This window comes from Corvus moneduloides, chromosome 8, assembly GCF_009650955.1.
Source record: "Corvus moneduloides isolate bCorMon1 chromosome 8, bCorMon1.pri, whole genome shotgun sequence".
Taxonomy (NCBI): Eukaryota; Metazoa; Chordata; class Aves; order Passeriformes; family Corvidae; genus Corvus; species Corvus moneduloides.
In genome coordinates this window covers 24,787,373-24,809,339 of record NC_045483.1, presented here as the reverse complement: position 1 = coordinate 24,809,339, position 21,967 = coordinate 24,787,373, and the positions used below count along the sequence as shown (strand labels likewise).

The following is a 21,967-nucleotide window of genomic DNA, read 5'->3' as shown; positions in this document are numbered from 1 at the left end:
AAGAGCAGTAGGCTGGAAGGCAAGGTGCTGCCTGGGAGGACACACCACCTGCATGGGGAGATGAACTGCTCCTGATGCTGCAAAAACATGTACTGGCAGAGATTTAGATGTTAATCCCCAGCTAACAGGACCTGGCTGAAGAAATGAAGGAATCAGTGTGGGAAGAGATTTTGTTTCAATTAAAGATATACCTTGTTTGCATCAGTCCTGGGAAGAAGTTGTGCTGTGCCCCTGACAAGCAGTGTGTGCCTAGGACAGCTCCCAAGGCTAAGTGGCTTAGCCCCAGTGGAACTACCTGGGTCAAGGCATCCTCTGCCACTGCAGACAAGACCGTGCACTTTTGCCAGTGCTTTGCTGCACCCTGGAACTGAAGGACCGGTTCCCCAAAGTTCGTGATGATTGTAATGAGAATCTCTGAGAGCTGATCTCGTGGACTTCCCTCACCCACCTGAGCCCAGCCCAGGACACCCTGCACCCTGCCCAGGAACACAGCTAGGCACAGCCAAGGCCCAGCGCAAGAAACAGCACCTTGTTCTATGCCAGTAAGGAGAGTCCATGCTGGACTTCCACCCTGCTGGGGAGCAGGCCGGGAGTCTCCCCTGCCACTCCACAGGGCCAGAGCAGCCATCCCGCCCAGCTGGGCTCTCCTCCCTGGCAGCTCAGAGCTCCCCCCTTGCAGGAGTGATGTGGATTTTGAGTCAATATCAGTGACAGATAGAAGAAAAATATTAACTCTGATTTTTTAAAGTGAGGCTGCTATCAGTATCACACAAGAGAATGACAAAGCTTTCATTGCTGAGGTGGCATAGCATAATTTTAATTATTTTTTAAGTACATACAATGCTTAGATTTATATTTTGCTGATTTAACCATTAGTGAAATTTTTACATAATCATTAAAGTTATTTTTCAAGGTACATAAGAACACTCTATATAAAAATACTTCTTGAAATAAAACCACATTATTAGATCTTTGAAGTGCCATAGATCTTATTATGTTTCATAATTCAAAAAGGAAAAGGTTAGCAGCACAGGTATTTCATTATTCTTTCCAATTGCATACCTTCATTTAAATGTTTCGTTTTGAGGGGTTTTTTCCCTTGGAAGATCTTCATTTTATCTTTTAAGCCAATGAGACTTGAATAAAGGCAATAGAGAGTGAAAAAAACCTCTGGTATTATTATATTCACATACAGTGTTTATCACTGAAGAGTGATTTACACTTTAAAGTATGTTTATTCTTAAAACAATAAAAATAAAACCAAACTGCAAATATCATGTTTGACATTTTAAGTACCTTCTGGACATCACATTCCTTCCCCCCACCCCAAACACATTTCCAAAATCATATAGTGATTTCAAGTGCATTGATTTTTGGTTACTCTGTGTGCTACATCTTTTCACCCCAGGTTTGTGAAGACTTGCTAAATGCAGTTCCCATTGTTTAGGAAATAAGTTGTTAATGCTCTGATCTTCTAAAACAATAAAGTCCAGGATAATACGAAACTAGAAACCAAGTATCCAGACAGCAGAACCTGTTGGCCACTACTGAGAACTTTGGTTGTAAAGTTCCGTTTTCTTCTCATGTAGGTACCTGAGACACCCTCAAAATTTCCTGAGACTTTTGCCAAAAGACATGAGAGGGTAATTAGACCCTTATCTATAGTGGGTTTACATCCCCAAGTCTGCTCTTTGATGATGTGGTTCATTTCTTGTTCCAATGGAAATAGCAAGTATGTAATATAGAGTCTGTCATCTATTTCTATACAGATTTCTTAAACTCTTCTGACAGTGGAGAAAGGAGTTGTGTCTGACAGGCTGTGATTTACAGGACCAAGGCCTATACCCATCATTCTGGATGGCAAGAAGGGAACAAAACAAACCATTGGGGCATCAATAATTTTTAGTTCCATGTGCAAACCAATATGGTCCTTCCAAAACCAGACTAAATCTGTAAACTTCTATCTTTTTGTCCACCATTTGTGAGACTCTCTACTCCTGCTCCTTTGTGAACCACAACAAGACGGAGCAAACAGAGTATTTCCAGAAAAATAATACTGCAGAGACAGCCATAGTGCTGCCCTCATCCCATCTTGCCTGTGTAAGTTAAGCTACAGAGAGAGATGGATCATAGAATCACAGAATGCTTTGGGTTGGGAGGGACCTCAAAGATCATTTAGTTCCAACCTCCCTGCCATGAAGTTCTGTTCACTAGACCAGGTTGCTCAAAGCCCCAACCAACATGGCCTTGAATCCTTGCAGGGATGGGCCATCCGTAACTTTTCTGGGCAACCTGAGTCAGTGCCTCACCATCCTCACAGTAAAGCATTTCTTCCTAATATCTAATCTAAATCTGCTCTCTTTCACTTTAAAGTCATTGCCCCTTGTCCCATGCCCCATCCAGCTTTCCTGTGGGCCCCCTTTAGGTACTGGAAGGTGCTATAAGGTCTTCCCACAGCTTAAGTTAAATTCTGCCCAAATGCAAAGGCACAGCTGTGTTGTGTGCACATTCAGAAGAGGGCCTGAACTGCTCTTACATTTCTTGCCATCCCACTCTGTTATATCACTTAGTTGGTCTCTGCCTGTAGTGATAAAAATGGTATGTAGGCCAATGTGTTCTTTGTTAATTGCATTAGCCATGTGCCTAAGACTTAGGCTTCCTCTTCTCCCAGCACTGCCTTTGGCTATTAACATGGCTTTTAACATTTAAATATATGTCACTATTAACAGTGTACTTAATCTGTCAGGTGAGAGGGATACAGTCTGTTTTAGACAGACTAAGATGATCAGTGGAATGCTAACTACAAAATTCACATGGGTACAGAGACCCTTTTTATATAGAAAAACAAGCCAGTTTATACATTACTTTTTATACTGAGTCTCCAAAAGCAGAGGGAAGAAATACATTTGTGTTCTGTTCATGAGGTATAATCATACTCAATACTTTTTTTTTCAATTTCTGCAAAATATTTTAGAATTTTATTTTGCAAATAGGATCATTTTCCCTTGGGAAAAAAGTTAATATTATATTGGCTTTTATCTTCCAAGGGTTTTTCTGTCTGTTTAAATCACCTTCTTTTAGCATAATTTTTCCTCACATGGTAGCAAAGATCAGAACATAAGTGTGTTCAACCCTACACACATGTATACATATATATTCCTGAAGCAGATTTAGCAAACAGAAAACTGCTTCTGGCTTGGAAACAGAAAATTTCTGTACTTGTAGTGTGGCTAAGTCCAGCAGAAGGAGCTGCATTACTTTAACAAGGGGCATTAAAATCAAAAGACCTTTTGGAGGTCCATATTCAGATGTAAAAAGAAATGCCTTCTCCTTGCTTGTTTATGGAATATCATTGGATTCTACAAACTAGCTAAAATCCAGGCAGCCAGCTGATAATGAATCATGGAATTCCAACACCAGCAGAGACTAAGAGTTTCCCTTAGCTAAACTAAAGTTTTGAGTTTAACTTTACTACATTTTGAGCAGGAAATAAATATCCTGAAACTATTTGCTAACTGTCCAGCTTTGAAAGACAATATTTGTTCTGAAAGCCTCAAGATTGGGGCTCTGTAGAATCCTTGCCAGAGGCCCTCATGCCCCCCCCGCGCTGTGCCCGTCACCGCTCAGTCCAGACAGTTCTGGGGTAGCGTTCCAAGAGCACATTCCTCAGCTGGGCTGTGTGGATCTTGTCTCTGGTCTCCACAGTGCAGATGACCTGGAAAAAGAATTAGGACCATTCCTGATGGCATGGCAGCAATCTCAGGCAAATTTCCAACTTAATGCTAAAACACACTCATAAAAAACAGTTCAGTAAAATCAGTTCAACATAAAAACTCTGGACCTCACTTTCACTGTCTATGCAGGTAAGAAAACTGACACTGGAGACATCTGGGGCTCTTCCAGCCTGTCTGCATGACCATAAAACCTTCCAAAAGCCCTACTTCATTGCCTTCAAAGTTTAAATAAGACAGGCTGATCCTCTGCTGGCTCCTGGGCAAGGTACTTGTCTGCTCTTGGCCTCCCTGAAGACATCTGTTGGTAGCTTCTCTCTTCCGTTCCCTGGGGTATGTACGTGGCATTGCTGCCACCTCACCCACCTCTGACTCTTACCTCACCACATTTCTGTATTCCTAGCAAGTGTTTGTTCTAATACCTCCATCCTTCAAGCATTTTATATTCTCCTTCTCTTCTCTCTCATGCAGTTATCCCCCAGTTCTTTACCATCTCTGCAATATTCTGGCTGGTTTCACTTCTCACACACCTTCTTGCTTCATTCTGGTTTTTGTTTGCTTATTGCATCACTCCTAGTTTTCTTTTATGGTTGTTCTGCTGCTAAATAAAACTAAACTCAGGCAAAACTAATCTTGATCATTTTTTTTAATTCTTCACTTTCCTCCACAGGTACTGTTGAAATCCTGTCATGTAGCCACTGAAGATAATAACTTCAGTGGCATTTTTCCAATTTTTCTATAATCTCTCCTTTTTGCATACTCACATCTTTGCCCCATCACTTGAAAGCCTGGGCACTAGCAAAGATGAGGCACCAATGTGAAGGTGCAGAAGGAAAATTATACTTCACAATTTTAGACTCCTATCACTGCTGGCCCTGCTGGAATTATCACGGGTGTCAAAAGTGCCACATGGAAAAAAGACCTCACAGAAACATGGAAATCTAGCAAGGAAAGGAGCCAAGATAAGTCACGGTGCAACTACAGAGAATTCATTGTAACAGACAAATCTCCAGAGAGCAGAGAAAGAACGAGCATGGTAACCTGATGGTGGGCTGCTCCAGACATGCCCTGTTGAAATGTTCCTATCAGAGCTGCATCCTTTTTAGAAAGCAACAAGGCAAAAAATACTCAAATATGTTTACAAGGACAATTCTAAATAAGAACCTCAAATTCACATTTTCTGGAACTTCTTAAAAATAACAACAAACCTTTAGCAAAACTGTTGATGAAAATATAAAACACCCCAAGTTATTCTAAATAGCCATAGCTCACTTAATTAGGAAACTGGCTACACCTTTTCGAATATCCATCATGAAATAAGCCACATTTCTGATCTGGTCTTGTAATTCTTCACCTCTTGTGCTGAACATAGTTCTATTTGATTGGTTCTTTGGAATGCAAATTAGATGCTAATTTCTTTCTTCTTCAAAAAAGTGGGATTTAGTCTCAAGAGAAGGGCAGTCATAGAGGAAAAGTAATAATGCGGAAAGAGGAGAGAACACAATGATTGGGAAAAGTATCTGAGAACACCAGTGTACCAAACACCCATTTTCCATTCCCTGGTTCATATTAAATCCCTGAAGCTTTGCAATCATATCTTCAAGAGGACACACTCATCTCTCACAGAGTCTGGAATTTTAAAAAAGCAACATTTTCCCCCTTCCACAGCAATCACGCCTGTTTTGTCCTGAGTAGATCAATTACTGCTCTTGGAACCAGTCTGGACTTGACAGATTCAGCCCTGAATGTCTGGCAGCAAGCAGTTGCTGTGCCCTGGGAGCAAGCATGGGGAAGCATTTTGATTTATGGTTAATTATCGTCTCTGCCCTTTCCTTTCTGCTCATGATGGAAACCAGGCAGACCTCACTAGACTGGAGCCAGAGAGCTTGTGAACAGGTTAGATAAACACTGTCTTTTTGTTCCGAGCATGCACCACATCCAGCAGCTGATATGGAAGATACCATGCTGTAGTGTATCATAAGAGTAGTAACAGCAAGAGCAGTGGTAACAACTCCAGAAATTCATCTGACTTCTCACAGTTGTCAAAGAGAGGAATAGAGAACTTTTGCTCCCAGCAGGAGTGAAGAGAGAATCACACAACACCTCAGGGCAGCTACAGATCTCAGCAGCAAGGAAGGCAAGATTTTACTTTCTTGCTTAGACTAAGACAATTTACACTGCAGTTTTACTTTCACAAACTGCACTCTCTTGTTTGCTTCACCTGGGAAGCATCATTTACATGAGTGTCCAACAAGGCACCCCTCACATTCAGGGGGAGGTTAATGAGGTTATATTTATGTGGGATGAAGAAGCACCCCAGTACTACTCACTATAGGAGGCTGCATAGCTATCAATGACCTAAGAGTAAGTGGCCCAAAATGGTCTTTTTTAAGAACAAATGGCAGAACCTATTGCCTGATCTTTCTTGTACACCAGACAAGATAACCTATGACAACTAGAGAAAAATTTACTTTAAATTTATTTCATACTGATGAGCCCTCAGAACTATGCATGGGATTTTTGAACCTGCAGAGCCCTTATTGGCTGCCGGGCCGCCTATGCACAGCACACCTTTCTTTTCTGTGTATCAAGAAACCCCACAAACCCACCAACAACAAGAGTGCATTTTATGAGTTTCTCTCCTACATAGCACGTCTTTGCTGGATTAAATAAATAAATAAATAAATGTCTGGTCCAGTAAGACCATTAAAATAACCAGCCAGATGGATCTTTTACTGCATTTAAAGTTCCATTCCCTGTGGCAGGTAATCTAAAGATACGTTCCAGCCAAAGGGTTTAGTCAGCCTGTAAGTTTTTGTCAGAGAAGGCCTACAAGTAATTAAAGACAGAAGAGATTTCACTGAATATGGATGGCTTGTGGGTTTTATTTAATGACTGGAAGTAATTGAGGCAGCAGGACAAAGGCTAAAAAAAAAAATAAAGGAAAAAATTGATTACAAGTTATTACTGTGCAACACCAAAATCCAGATGCATAAATTCAAATACTCATAGAAATTACACTGATTTCAAAGAGAGGAAATTTCTTAACTTCCCAAAAGAAAGAAATTTGCAAAGTTCTATGCTGAATAGGGAGGGCACCTCTACTCCCTCTTAAATGCAAGTTCTCATAATGGAGGCACTTTGCCTTTTAGATCATATTTTCCTAGATTTTAAAAATGAATTTGGCATGCCTCTCAGCTCCCTGATGCCTACTATCTGTAGGTTGTGTGTGCAAATAAAAACAGTGGGTGGACATGCTGAGCCAATGTCAGAGAGCAGAGGAAATGTGAGTAGTCCTGCTGAATCAAGAGAGTTCAGTCTTTTGTGCTTTTCCAGGCTCAATGTAAAGCTAATACTAAGTAACTAGTGCAGTTCTTTACGTCTGGGAATCATCCATTGAACATTTGTATCCTCCTTCTTTAATTCTAGAAATCATATTCATTATATTTTCTTAAGCTGCTGTTGTAGGATTTGCATAACTTAGTAATCATGATACACCACATTTAGCAACATTATAGGTTTGTTTGCATGAAAGCCACTGGAGTTAGGAGTGAAAACTTTATTTATATATACACTGGTTTCAGTTCTATATTTAGAAAAAGGGGTTTCTTTTTTAAAAATCAACAACTGGGCAATTTTCTGAATTATTCAGTAAACACCCAGCATAAGTTACTTCACATTACAGATTATTTGGTAACAGCAGCTCGGTTGATGGTTTGGGGATCAGCTGTCAGATCACCCCCAAGGTCAGAGCAATGGAATGCTTGAGAAAGAGTGCAGCAGCTGTCAGCTGCTTGTGCAACCTGAGCCCTTATCTTTTGGCAATTGGTGCATTCAGGTCGGCGAGCAGGAGCACGAGCAAGCCATGCTAGGTAAGGCAGGGAACGATCCACCAGGAACGCTTGGGCCCTCCCCAGAGCCAGGCTCCAATTCCCCAGCTGGGGCAGCCTGCTCTGTACCACAGTCTGCTGTGGAACGCCATTGGAGAACATGACCGAATTCTTCTGGAGGGCCTCAGAAGAAACGGAGTGCTGAACTTCCCACTCCCAGTGTCTCCATTCTGTAGTTGGGGAACAGAGCATGGAAGCAGAGCCTTGCCCAGGGTCATGCAGGAAATGCTTTAGGAATGATAGCATCCTTCTGCACACTGTAGCTGTACAACTGCCTGCTCCTCTGTATTTGCTCCACAGGGCAGTAACAGGGAATATGTTGGCAACTGGGGACTCCAATCCAAAAGATTCCTTTCCAGCCTTTACAAAATGCAAGTTGGCCCAAACAAATTTATTTAAATTGACCAGAGCAGACTAAAATAATTTATTGAGTTCTGGCCTGAGGCGAATGAACTGTATGAGAAAAAAGGTATTACACCACACAAAGCCAGGAATTCCAGCACCACTGGGAGAATGTGTAATGTTACTGAAAGGAAAAGGAAATATTTGATTTATGACTTAGCATTTTCTTGCACAGGCAAGAGGGACAAGTAATGTGGTGGATGTTCTTTTTACACCTGGTCTCTTCCAAGTTCTTCAAAACCACAGCATAGTGAAGGTCCTGAGAGGTATGAAGTGAACAGACCAGATAACCCATAATGTCAGACAGGAGTGAGGTCAGAGGGAGCACTGCCACCACTGCAGTGCAAAAGCCACCCACTGAAAAGCTGCTGGGGCAATTCAGGACCTTGCAGAATCCTCCTGGACCTGCCAGTTTGATTATGCTGTAATTTCAGTGGTGAGAAGACTTTTCTAGAAAATTCATGAGCTGAAAGATTTTTTTTTTCAACTACGTTGCACAAGTCCAAAAATTAGACCTCATTAAGCAGGCAAGCTGCTGATCTACTTCATAGCAAAGAACATCCTTACCTTATTGAGTTGTTGATTTTGCTCATTGACTTCTGAGTCAATAGTAATATGAAATTAAAGGGACTTAAAAGGTTTTAAAGAGGTTTACAGATGGAAGCAATTTAAGTGATAAATTGTCCCAATTGAATCTCAGGAATATTACTGATGGAGAACAGAGAAGTTCACAGAAGCAAGTTGTAGCTTCCCCCCATGAACTGGGCTGTCCTTTAGATCTCTGTATCCATTTAATTTGTGATATCAGATGATTTTTTTCATTAGCCTTGATATTTTTTTTCTGTCTAGATATTCCCAGCCATCTAACCTCCTTCAACAGCTTTAAAATGTGAAGCTTACCAAACCAGTTATTTGTCTGATTTGCTAAGAGTTATCTATTTCAATATAGGGACTTTGGAAGTAGCTTCCTAACCAGTCAGGTAAGAATGAGTTAGGGTGTAGTCCTCTGCGTGAAAGAAATCCAGAATGAGTCACAAGGGAAGAGAATCTAAACTGGAGGGATAAGCAGGCAGAATCCTAAAGAAACTCCCATATTGTTCTCCAAGGAACACAAGCAGCTGATCCCTCTGCACAAGGCACTTCTTCATCTAATATAGACACATTCCTTATTTTTTATTGTAAAAAAAACCCTCTTATTTTTGTCATTAAAATGTCCCAAAAGTTTTTTTTTTCCAGAAGCGTAATTTGAACATAAGATTCATTTTAGAAAGTCCTTACTATTTTATAAAATCAGACTATCAGAAAGGATCTTCCCACAGGGCATTCCACATGTGAACTAGAAGAACAAACACTAACCCAGAAAGGTATTTCACTAGAATGAAAAAAAAACCCAACCAAAGCAGCTCTATCATCCTGATAAGTGACTAGAAGCCAAGTTTCTCTTCTTTGGAAATAAAAGACTAAATCTAAAAGGATGATTAAATACTGAGGCAATAATCTTGACAGGACAGATTTAGTGTTTCAAATAAGCCTCTATGCTCGCTGGTCTGTTCTGCCAAACACCCAGTCTATATCCACAGTCAAAAGCACACATTAAAGTCAGAATGAAATGGGTACAGCTGCAACACCTTTCTTGTTATTGCCACCAGTACAACACAAGGTGGTAATTTTGGTTCTTGATCCAGGTTTAAATTCATGCTTAATTTTAAGTGCTGTGATTTACATAGCAAATGCTTAAGGTATTTTGATGACACAGGTCTTTGGCTCTTAGAAACAACAAAAACAAAACATCCCTCACATGTATTAGCTTTACTATGAAAATATGTACTTTTTCCTGTATCTGGATAGAGCAAATTAATTTTGATGCTTACATATAAACTCTATATTTTTCCCTTTTTGATTACATGTGTTTTAATTTTCAAAGAAAGCTTCACAATTCACTAGGTGTCACCAGACAGAGCTGCCTGCAGATGTCTCTACGTCTGGGTCACTACTTTGTACTTCACATCTAATTATCCAATAGCCTCTCCCAGACTGATTAAAAGCCATCATGCAAATCCAATATCCAATTAAATTATTCAGGGATGCAAATTCCTCCCCTCAACCTTTTTGTAGTACAACACTGTCAGATTCTTCAAGTGGACAGTCAGTGAAAATACATTGTGTTTAAAGTGCAGAGAATAGCACATGGCACTGTTTTCACTCAGGGCCTGTATTTACTAAAAACTAAAAAAAAAAAAAAACCAAAAAAACAACAACAAAAAAAAGCCAAAACAAAACAAACAAAAAACCACCTAAGACTGTAGATTTTGTTTAATTTGCTTAATAGCATTAATAAAAACTACAAGCCTCACTCCATATAAATAGTGTTGAAAACTTTATACGAGTTATAGGGTTTGTTGAATCTAGCCTTCAGTGAAAAGGGTTTCCAGAGCTAAGTTAGTCACTCAGTGGGATTTATCCACCTCGTGCAGCGGGTGTCACGCTATCTCCAAGTCACCCAAAACAGTGAGCTGGCCTATCATTATGGCACACTGCAGAACAATGTGGGGTAAGTCCTTGATGCTTGACAGAACTGATGATATCATGTACTATAGTGATCTTTACCTCTTCTTTATATCTGCAAGTGAAAATATTGAGCGGGCTTTTGCATCCAGGTGGGAAATTAAATGTAAAGGCCAAAACCAAAGAATTTGCTTACCCAGTAACATTTCTGCACCCCAGTTACAAGCCTGTTCAGCAAAGATCTCTAATTTGACTTGCACCTGAGGTTTCACAAACTAAGCCAGGTTGGACCTGGACAGTGATAGCATGAAATCGGTAGGACCACACCTTTGCAAAGCAGTTGAAATAAGAGATACGCCATGAGACAAATGGTCCTTTTAAGAGACACCAATAGCTGGTAACACCTCTTCACTGTTACAGCATCCAGTACTCAACAAAGCAATAATGATTTGCCTTTGTGCTCTGGTGGATAAGAAAAAAACCTGAAGCCCTAGTTAAAAGCTAGCATTCCTTGAGAGTAAGGGTGTTCTCTACATCACTTTAAGGCAAATGTCAGACAATTACAGCCAGCCTACACAGCTGGCTCTTCAAGTTCTGGACGGATGCTGCAGCTTGCTCACCTCCTCCAGCACCCTGCCACACATATCAGGAGGGTTCAGAACAGCAATAGTGCAATACAACACCTGGAGTATTTCACCAGGATGTTGCAACAGCAGGTAAAACTGGTCCTGTGTTATTTATATGCCTGCTAAGTGCTTGGCAAGAAGCTGTACAACACAGAGGAAACAATCTCTGACACTGCACACTGTTGGACTTCTTCAACAATGGAATAAAGAGGAAAACAGAATAAACCAGGGGAGGCCAGTACTATTAGAGAAATTGAAACGGCATCTCATCTTACCTCAACAGTGAAGAGCTCAGATGTCACAAATGTGCGTTCTTGTTTGATATCCAAAACTCTAGATCAAATAAGGGACAAATTAGAGATCAGAACAATCCCCTGTCACTGCAAAACAGTTTCCACAAGTGTTTGGAGAGTAAATATCTTTCCTTCTTTCTGAATTACACACAATTCTATGCTACAAAGGTGTTTTCAGATTAGAACAAAAATGAAGGAAATAAAAACTTTTTTGCTATATAACAAGAAAAAACTTTTGATTAATTAGCTACTCAAAGACTTGGCTTCAGAGACATTCGGAAACATTTGCCAATCTTTAAATAATCTTTCTGCTACTCTGTGATTATATTTTCCAACTATTAATCTGATTTACCTTGCTTCTTCCCGAGCCAAAATTTCCAGTAGCTTTGACATGTCTCCTGGGCAGTCGGAAATCACAAGGGAAAATCTGCACACTCTGTTATCAAGGGTCAGGGCATGAGCTATGCACTGTTGCAGCAAATGTAATTCCAGGTTTCCACTGCATATAACAACTGCCACTCTGAAAACAGACAGAAAAATAGCAGTTTTGACTTGCACTTGCCCATGTAAAGGGACCATAAATCATAAACACTGCATCCAAATCAGCCTAAGGTCTGCTAGAACCTCCCCTCACTAAGTATTACATGTCAGAGGGCTCCTGGCTCTCAGTAGCCATTTTGAGCGGGTAGGCAAGGCCTAGAAGCTGGCTGCATTTGTTGGCCTGAAGTGTTGTTTTCATTTTGAATTTCCTGGACATTTGAGTTTTGTTAGAGATAGTTAGCTGGAGAATTGAAGGTCTAGGTTTCAAGTTTTAAAAATTTGACATAATTCTCCCCTGGAAGTTCTAAGTTTCAGGCTCTTATTGATCAGACATCAATATGTATGTTCAAGGCTTTCTGTAACCATTGATTAAATTCATCACAGCCCTAAAAAATGAGTGCAGAAATTTTTGAAGGGCAAGTGAAGAGCCATATGATTAGTCTATGAAAATCTCTCTCTGCAGAGCCAAATCTAACCTGAGACCAAACCCTTGCATTTTCCCTTTTATTTTATACTGAAAATTGCTGCTGTTCTGTGTGTACTCTGTCAGCCTCTTCTGAAGAATTGCCTCAGCAGTATTTTAGTGTACAATGCTATGCACTGGAAATTTTATTTTGTCTTGAGGGCATGTAAGTTTAAATACATTCTGGACTATGATCTGAGCCAAGGCTCAATCCACTTAAGTGCTGAGTCCTCAAGCTGAGAGGCAAGGCAGCACTTACCCACACATTCAACACTAAGCACAAGGATAATCCCTCTGACTATGTGGACACTTCTCAGGACCGGGAGGTGCCACGGGGTGACTGCAGCAGACAGCCTAGCTCCTGTCCCACCACAGACAGGGCTGGATTCCACAAGTGGAATGAGAGGAGACAACAGGATGACAAGAGCAGGATACTGTCCTGGCAGGTGTGACAATGCCTCTTGGAGTTGTAACTGCCTTTCCCCCAAACATCTGAGAATCGAGGAAAGGGACAAAATTTGTCAGGTCTGCAGGCTGGCATTTGTCTGGTTCAACACAATCTTACCACCTGTGACTGGTCTAGTCAGTCTGAAGTTTCTGCCACCAATGAGGCCCTTGCCAGTTCAGGGGCAGGAGCTGCTTTGTCACCCATAGAAGAAGTAGCTTTTCACCGTTTACCTGGGACCAAGGTGCTCAATCCCATGCTTTTCCACAGTTCCCTATTTGCAATAGCTGCTGTACCTTTTACCCTTCAACTCAGGCAGCTTCCCTGCCACCAATGCTGCAAGTCCTATGGCCCCTTCAGCATCAACCGTGGCTCGTTCATACTCCAGCAGTCTCAGCATTGAAATGAGGATGTCCTCCTCCCTGAAAGCGAGAGACTTGGGTCAAAACAAATCAAATGGGCTCCCAAAAGCAGAAGATAATACATTTATGTGTAACTGGGTTCTTGCCATCTTCCCAGACACATAAGACCACAGGGTTACAGAACAGTGTGCTACTGGGGGTGAATGTACACCTCAGACTCATTATTAACCCAAAGACAGGATGGCTTTTTTTTTTTAGAAATATTACCTAAGTCCTAGTACTAAGTATATTCCACAAATTTGGTCTTTTTATGAAGATTCAGAAGAGGTTTGTCAAGGACAAGTGTTGTAGAACACAAGGACAAGTTTTACACCCAGAGCATGACTGGGTAGTGGTGGCAGGTGAAGTTTTGGCCAAGGGGTCAGTCTGGATGACACTTTTAGTCATATCACTTAGTCTTAGGTAGTCCTGTGAGGAGCAGGGAGTCAGACTTGATGATCCTTCATGGGTCTCTTCCAATTTGAGCTATGCTGCGATTCTATGCTATGGGGGTCTGAGTTCAATGTCTCCAGTGCCCCTCTTGAAAGGAAAGGTACCCCATTGCCATGCTCCCAGTCTCTGCATGATGGCAACTCCTGCCAACCTGCTCTCCACTGCACACGCAGAACCACCATACCCTGGTGGTACAGCACATTTTTCATATACAATAATGTTCATCCAGTATTATTGATTTCACTGTTTTTCTTCACCTACCTCACAGCAACAACTTTATCCACAAGCTTCCCAGTCAGCTGCAAAGAATTGCTGCCAAAGCAAACTCCGCTCACATCTGCAGATTTCAAAAGACAAAAATATGAAGTCGGCTGTTTTAGACATATTCAACATTTTTTAGAGTCCTGGCTGGTCTGTACCCTTAATGAGTGCAGCACACTGCTGTTACATGACCTTAAGTTGCTTGATTTTTTTCATATAACAGAAATGTGTTTGGTAATAAAAGAAAAAATCTCACAAGAAGATTTTGCCATTTTGGACACCTTCAAGAAAATTCTGATACTTCACTGGCATTCTTGCAGTGTGAGAATGACCCTGCAGCCCAGTGCTTTTCACTGAGGCTTGAAGGAGAGGAGACCCCAGAATGACACTGGGCTTGTTAGCTCCAGCAGGACAGTTGGCTAAGAGTGCAGACACAGGCAGAGCTTATCAAGAGAAATTAGAAGTTTCTTACAAAACTCCAATTTAATCCAAAACTTCCAGAGATTTGAACATCAGGCAAACAGGATGTTCTTAAATTGCTTAACAGTTGAGGTTTTTTGAGCAAATGATATGGAAACAACCATTTATAAACACTGTTGTTCTGAGAACAGCTTTGTGACTAAATATTCAAGCGCTGCATCATTTTCCTGCCTTTTCACAAATTAGTCTTTTACACAAGAGCTTTCCCATTGACTTCACAGGTTTAGGTGCTGCGTGTGAGCACAATGTTCAGATAAATACTCTCATATTTCCATGCACACTGGAAATAGTATTGTACCCCATCAGGGTGGTGGGGGGAAATGTGGCAGAAGTTGCTCTTACAACTTGAACTAAATTCTGAGTCTTCAGAGAATTCCCTTAAAATATCTTTGAACTGAAATAAGAAAGTAATATAGCTGGAGAAATCTGTTACAACCTTTATTTTACCTCCAAAAGAATACTGCATTTTCTCACCTCCATAGAAGTGATGATTGTTGCAGGCCTGATCTTCAGTTGGGTGGCCAGCTTTTAAGGACTGTTGCAATACTGGGAAACTTTCAGATTCAACTCCCTGAGGAAGAGAGATGTTGTCACATTTTACAGAACCAGTTGTAACAGAAGTTACCACCAAATCAGACAGCAAAACCTACAGAAAGTTTCTTCTTCAAATTAACAATTAATTTCAAGTTGCAAAACAATCATGCTATCACTAAACTTATTCTGTGGCTTACTTAGGACCAAATTTTTCCAGTAAGAACTTATTTCTAAACAGAACTGGATTTTATTTGCTTTGGAAAAGTCTTCCCACACTTTTCTCTTAAATCCACCCAAACAGCCAAGGGACAGGAGCTTTCCTGGTTCTTACAGGGTCCTCTCACAGGCAAAAGTCCACAGGATCAGATAGCTCCTGTCTCCAGCATATGCAGTCTCTGGAAGTGTCAGTAGATACCAGTTTCTTTTGTAAACAGCTGTGGTGAAAGCTGCCCAAATGCAACACTTAACAGGTGAAAGGCAACTTACAATTATAGAAATATGTGGGTTGAGGTGTTTGAGTGCAGCAGCTGACCCTGCCAGCAAGCCACAGTGGCCTCCTGCAGGGAAAATCACTGCGTCCAGCTTTGGCACCTGCTCGTACATCTCCAGCCCCACGGTTCCCAGGCCTGACAGGTAGACAGCACTATCCTCCCTGTGGGAAGGAAGGGCACAGTTCAGCAGGGGTCACATATGTCAGTGCAGTAATAATTCAATCTACTACTTTCAAGACATTGTTCAGCAGAAAAAGATAAATATGAGGGTAAATCTGCAGCATATGAGGGGAGGAGGTGATGCAACAGGACAGTGCCATCAGATGGACCATCGCATGCTGCTACCTGCTGGGAGAAAACTCACACTGTAGACAAGCCCCTCAAAGAGTCTTCACACTGAAGAGCACTTAATTCCCATTGTTATCAGGTGTTTACAGAGAGAAGTCATATTTCCATTGCCATCACTTCCTTCAGTTCCCTAAAATTTAAATGTTGCAGTCCAAACTACAAGCAAAGCCTCAAAAAGAAATCTCCTCTTTACTTATCAGTGGATTTAGTGTTTGTGATGAATGGAAATTTTCAGGAGATTTAAGCAGTGTGTTCAACCTCACAAATACCAAAGAGATTGCTAGAGCTGTCTTTCCATAGTCCAGGGCCAATATCTGATACCTTTGCCTTACCCTGGAAGGGTAAGCGAAGCATTTAGTCATGCCAAAATATGCACTGGTAAAATACTTTCAGGCAAATGTAATATAAAGAATAGGGACAAACAGTACCAAAAAAATGGAAGATAACTCTGCTATACAGTCTCATGACTGACTTGTATCTATTTCTAAAAGCTGGTTTGCATTTTATTTACAAGCTAGCAATGATGTAAATGTAGAACTACATATAAGAAAAGAAATATGAGCTCTCTGTACATTCTGCTTTTTCTGGCAAACAGAATTATAGATCCAATGACTTTACTCAATTTACTTGACCCAAGGATGTTTGGGTACTAGGAAACTGTTTTTATTACTGTTAGACATGCACAGAGAGGCTCAGCATAAGAGCACAAAATTCCTGCAAGAAGGAGACCAAGGCCCTTGAGAAGTTACCTCGCATATATATCAAGACACAGAAAATTCCTCAGGGCAAGGAACTACATAACTATATGCATGCTACTACTACTATATGTATACTACTATAACTTATGTATAACTACATAAGAAAGGATGGGATTAATGAACATCAACTCCTGTAGCACATCCAAAGGCAAAAGCAAGAAACCATAGTGGGATGGGTAACTGAATCCTTGTATTTATTGTCTTTATCAAGATACCGAAGGAGCTCTCACATTCCTCTTATATGTGACAAAATATATCACTATCCTCCTGAACAATTCTGGAGCCTTATTTCCAAAGGAGATTCAGATCCAAGTTTGTGGAGCTACCCCTGCCGTGGTTACATGGGCTACACAGGAAGCTGCAAAAATGAATGAAGGCTTGGGATATTCAATGTAGGAATAAAGCTTCTCTAACAACTGAAAACTGTCCCAACAAGACTTCTCTGGGCATGGAGAACTGTTAGCAATTTGAATCAATAATTCAGATCATCACTTTTTCCTTGCTAACATCCAGTTGAAACATCAGTTCACTGAACAGACTTCAGCTTTTATAATAAAATGTGTGATTTTCTTTGCATTGTGACTGATAACTTTTGCTTTATGAAAGCAAACACATCTCTGACTATCATATGCCTTTGAGGTAACATGAGGGAACAGGGCAGATAAATCTAAAGACTTTAGACTGAAACAAGCATTTCTGAGCCAGACCTAGAAACTTGGATATTTGTCTTCTGAAATGTATGATACATCAGTAATCAAAGATTGGCTGTCAGGCTTCAGTTTTCCAATGAAGTTTTGGTGTAGCAGCTAGAAGGCCCCGTTCCCATCTGTCCCAAGTAAGCAGCTCAGAGTCTTGTGGATAGAGTAACAGACTAACCAGATCACAAACGACCAGGTTTGATCAGCATTTAGATAGGGAGTTACACGAGAAAAATGGGCTCTCAAGGAAGGAAGGTGTGTAATTCAACCTGCAGCACTCTTTCCTCTCTGATTCACAAAGGAATCTTTCTCACATCCTCACAGAAGTACTGAGTTAGTTATTGGCAATAGTCACATTGCATTTATAATGAGGTCCTGAGCCCCTATAGTTAGTAAAATTTTCATGGCACCTAGGCAGCAATTAGGCAGACTAAATGATTGACTTCCAATTTGAAAAATCACATTTCCTTCCTGGGATTTCCCAGGAAGTTGCAGCTGGGTAAAAAGTGTCCTTCACCTACTTGAATTCTTGTACGGTCATTTTCATGACACAGTATTTTAATTGTAGTGAGGAAATGGGAAGAGCTGACAATGACACACCCAGCTGCAGGGCATCGCCCATGCAGGGACAGCCAAAGACAGTCACGTAACATCTGCTTCAGGAAGGGCAGAATGAATGACTGGGTGAGGAGACCCAGAGACCAAATTGCTGGGGATTTTATAGAAGCTAGAATCAAACTGAAATAAAACGACATTTCGGAAGTTCCAGTCTAACGCTTGAGAGATCAGCTGGTATTTTACGAGCAGCTTTGGCATGTGACAAAGAATGTGTGTCAGACCCACACTGGAGAAGACTGGCTATCCATAAAGGCCCATATTACACTGGGAAATACCAGTCTACACCTAACAAAATATTTTTCAGATATCCTACTATGAAAAGGCTCACAATTGCAGTGGGGGTTTATTCCTTTTTTTTTTTCAGTGAAAAATTGCATCTGTGAGGTTTTAATTAAACATAGTCACAGATTGAATAACTCTGCTTCTTGTAACCTGAAACAAATCAGAGTGCTTTAATATTATTAATGGTAATGTGTACATTTAGAGTTCCTCAGTGTTGGATGCTGAAGTCCTACACATGCATTGTCCCTGGAGCTTCAAGACATGAGAATATCTACCTTAGGTATCTTAAATCATTATCTGGGGAGAAGGGAAGATTAAACATCAAATTACAATAAAATAATTTAGTTCTTGTGTGCGAATGTGATAGCTGATGCAAGCTAGCTGGAAATTAACACATCAATAGAAAAATGGCTGACAGAAACTTGGAAATCACAAAATTATGGAAAACTGTGGTTTTCAAAGGAGCCTAAAAGCGTATAAAATTCTTTGGGATTTAGGGCACCTCATTCCCCACCAGAAATCCCAGTCTGGGACAAGACTGTGCCCATGGTGACAGACCAGGCACACGAACCAGCCCTGTGTGTCACTGGCTGCTGGCAGAGATGGCAGAGGAGTTCAACAGTACAGTTTGCAGTATTGCCTTCCCAGTACACCAGCTGGAAAAGAAGTGAGGACTCCTCTGTTCTGCTCATTCTGGGATCTTCTTCCCAAGCAACACCACTCGTTATTACTGTATTTAAGGCAGCAGTGCCTGGGAGCTGGAGGGGAATGGGCACTCACTGCAGGGGATGCCATACAAACACCAAGAGCGGGATGAAGCCCACACAGAAGCAGCAATGGTAGGGTGAAAATAACATTCCACCTCAGTGCATCAGAGGGATGGACCACTGTTAATGATTCACCCCTCTGTGCTTTTGGAAATCCTTCTTGAAGAGAGGTGGGAAAAAAAAAAGGGGGGCGGGGGAGGGCAGAAATGCATGAGAGTCTACAGAGATTAAAGAGAAAAGTGAAAATGTATCTCTTCTAAGTATTTTTGCCCGTCTTATCTCATTCATATTTTCGTTACATCTGCCTTGTCCAGTGACCTCAAATAGTTCAAATTTAGATTTATGCCCATCCTTAGCTACTTTAAATATATGTGTGAAGTAGCCTCTTAATAATCTTTTTTTAAAGGCAGTATCAGTTTTGTTCCTCACACCAGATATGTGCAAACCTTAGAGCATTAACCTTTTCTTGCTCCACATTTTCTCACTGAATTCTTTGCATTAAAGATTAATTTCTATGCACCTAACTTCAAAGAGAGAGACCAGAAATTAACACTAGCCTTAATGCTTTCTGACAGAGTTCTGAAGAATTAACCTACAGCCACTATCATATTAGCCCATAGAGATCGCTAATCACAAAGTTTGCCTAATTTAGGGGAAGAGAAGACTGTTTAATTTTGGTCTCCATGCCCAGCTGTTACAAAGAGACATGATTTGTGCCTGGGAGCATGTAAGTGTCCATATTCCAGGTTAAGAGGAGCATTTTGATGAGCTGTGATAACATTTTAATGAAACTAATTGTTTTTGCAGAGCTGTGCGAGCATCTAATCAGATCTTTCCACTGAGCCTGGCTTTCACTTACTCTTCAAGGTAGAGGTAACCATTCTCCTGCGCCAGCCTCCTTGCGTGCACCTGGGAATCCTTAGCTGTAGTGCCGTAGGATATAACCATGGCACCGTAGTCGCGGCACATTTTCACCCTGGCCGGAGCTGTGCTGGTTGACACGATGACAAACACGGGAATACGGAGCTCTGAGGCATGGTAAGCGACAGCCATGGAAAAGTTACTGTCCGAAGCCACGATCACCCCTTTTCTTTGCTGATCCTAAAAAACAGGGTTGCTTATTGCACATGATATAGTGTCACATAGTTGTCCCATATGATCCTGGATCATTCTGATGATCTGCTTTCCTTTTTGCCCTTTACTAGCTGATTGAATCAGGATATTAGGGTACAGTGTATGCACGTCTGGTATGATCTCAGGATTTACACACAAAGCTAAAACAGCACAAGATCAACCCCTGTGCCTGCACTCCTCTGGGTTCAATTCTTGTTCCATTGGAAAGAGCTGAAAAACTCTGATCACAGAAGAGCTGATATCTGGTCCCTCAGAGCCAATATCTCTGCTCTGCCTGTATGAAATTATTTCATTTCAAGCTTCCTTTTAATAGAAGATTTAATTTATATTGTTACGAAAGGCAGGAATAACCACTGCTCTGGGCTGTTGTCTCATGCCTATTACAACAATTATTGCTGCAGAGACTCAATAACCTCCTATGACAAATGATAAACAAGCTATTCATGTAAGAATACTGAAATTCATTACAAAATCAATTGGTGATCTAGATCCTTGTCATCACTCATTGTAATTCAATTTCATCATCACCCATTAGTTTGGTGGTTTCAACATATCAGAACCACAGTACACATGAAAACACTTGCACCTAAATGGCACAGGAAAATGCTCGTGTTTCCATTCTGCAAGCTTTTGTTTCAAACATTAAGAATTTCACCAGCAGATCAGCCAATTGTAAATGAAGTAGTATTTTACATTCAGACCTGTGTTCACATGCTGTGTTCAGTAGAATGATTCTAAAGACAAGAAGCACTGTGATTCCATGGAGATTAGAGGTAAGTTTATCTCCAACTCTGCTCCATTTTTGTGAAGCAGAACTAATCTAGTTCTTTTTGAATGCTGACATTTTGCTATACCTGAGGCAATGACATCAGAAGGTAAAGTACACCCCGTTCCTTCACAGATCCCGTGTACTGGAGGAACTCCTTCTTCAGGTAGATGTCCATCCCATACTGCTTGGATAGCCTAGAATACTGGAGTAGATAAATAATATTATGGCAATGTATCTACTATTAAGAAAAATCTCCCACACTCCATCAGCTGCCTGTTGAGGTGTGAATTCTACTGTGTATGAGCTCTAAGAAGTAAAACCTGTCATCTGTTTCTTTAGAAATACATGACAGTGTGTTGTTACCTATCAGGTCCTTCTGGTCTATAGAAGTGATTTTCAAACTCACAGCACCACATGCCATTAAGAGCTCTGAAAATAGCACTTGTTTGGGCCTTACTGTTCAAATACAGGCATTAAAAGAAATATTTTCAATTATTTCAAAACCCATGTTTCCAGCACTAGCCAGAACTGGATATTGAATATCCAAAAAATAAGGTCATCATCTAATAGATACAAAAGCCATCAGAAAATTCCTCCTTGAGCCCCATTATGGCTCTGCTGTGGTTTCTGCCACAGATTCACTACTGAATGTCATCTATTTTGCATCCTAAGGCCAGTAGACTATGAGTGAAGACATCACTTACTCAAAGAAAGATGGAAATAATAAAAAAACTATTTCCCAGGACTGAAAGTGTAAGCAGCAGCTGTTTGGAAAAGCTTAGTGTTTGGAACAGAAAGGATGCCTGAGCTGAGGGGAATTAGCAAGCACATTACATGTGATGCAGTGCCCAAGTGCATGATTTTTAAAAATTTTTAATGGAAAATATTTGTTAAGTTTTACAATAAGACACTCCCAGCATGTATCAACATATTAATTTCCTATTACCATATTCACTAAGCCAAGAGTTTTACACTAGACAACTCCTGAAATAGAGCTGCAGAAAGCCTGTGGGTGCCAGCTCCCCAGGCTTACTGCAGCTCTATTTCAGAATTGGCTCCATCTCCTCTATTGGCTGCC

General features: G+C 40.8%; 1 protein-coding gene across 4 annotated transcripts in view; it reads right to left on the bottom strand.

Annotated features, from left to right (window-relative positions):
• Positions 1-792: 792 nt before the first annotated feature.
• The window catches only part of LOC116447192 (putative threonine dehydratase), a 32,211-nt gene continuing 11,036 nt past the window's right edge, over positions 793-21,967 (bottom strand). For all 4 annotated transcript variants that reach the window (XM_032116083.1, XM_032116084.1, XM_032116080.1 and 1 more), the window contains 9 exons: positions 20,975-21,091; positions 19,846-20,087; positions 15,511-15,676; positions 14,965-15,061; positions 14,011-14,086; positions 13,192-13,317; positions 11,800-11,967; positions 11,430-11,487; positions 793-3,715 (listed from right to left, as the gene is read on the bottom strand). In XM_032116083.1, coding sequence (XP_031971974.1) covers positions 3,617-3,715; positions 11,430-11,487; positions 11,800-11,967; positions 13,192-13,317; positions 14,011-14,086; positions 14,965-15,061; positions 15,511-15,676; positions 19,846-20,087; positions 20,975-21,091 — 1,149 coding nt within the window. In that variant the 3' untranslated portion in view covers positions 793-3,616. The remainder of the gene's footprint in view (positions 3,716-11,429; positions 11,488-11,799; positions 11,968-13,191; positions 13,318-14,010; positions 14,087-14,964; positions 15,062-15,510; positions 15,677-19,845; positions 20,088-20,974; positions 21,092-21,967) is intronic.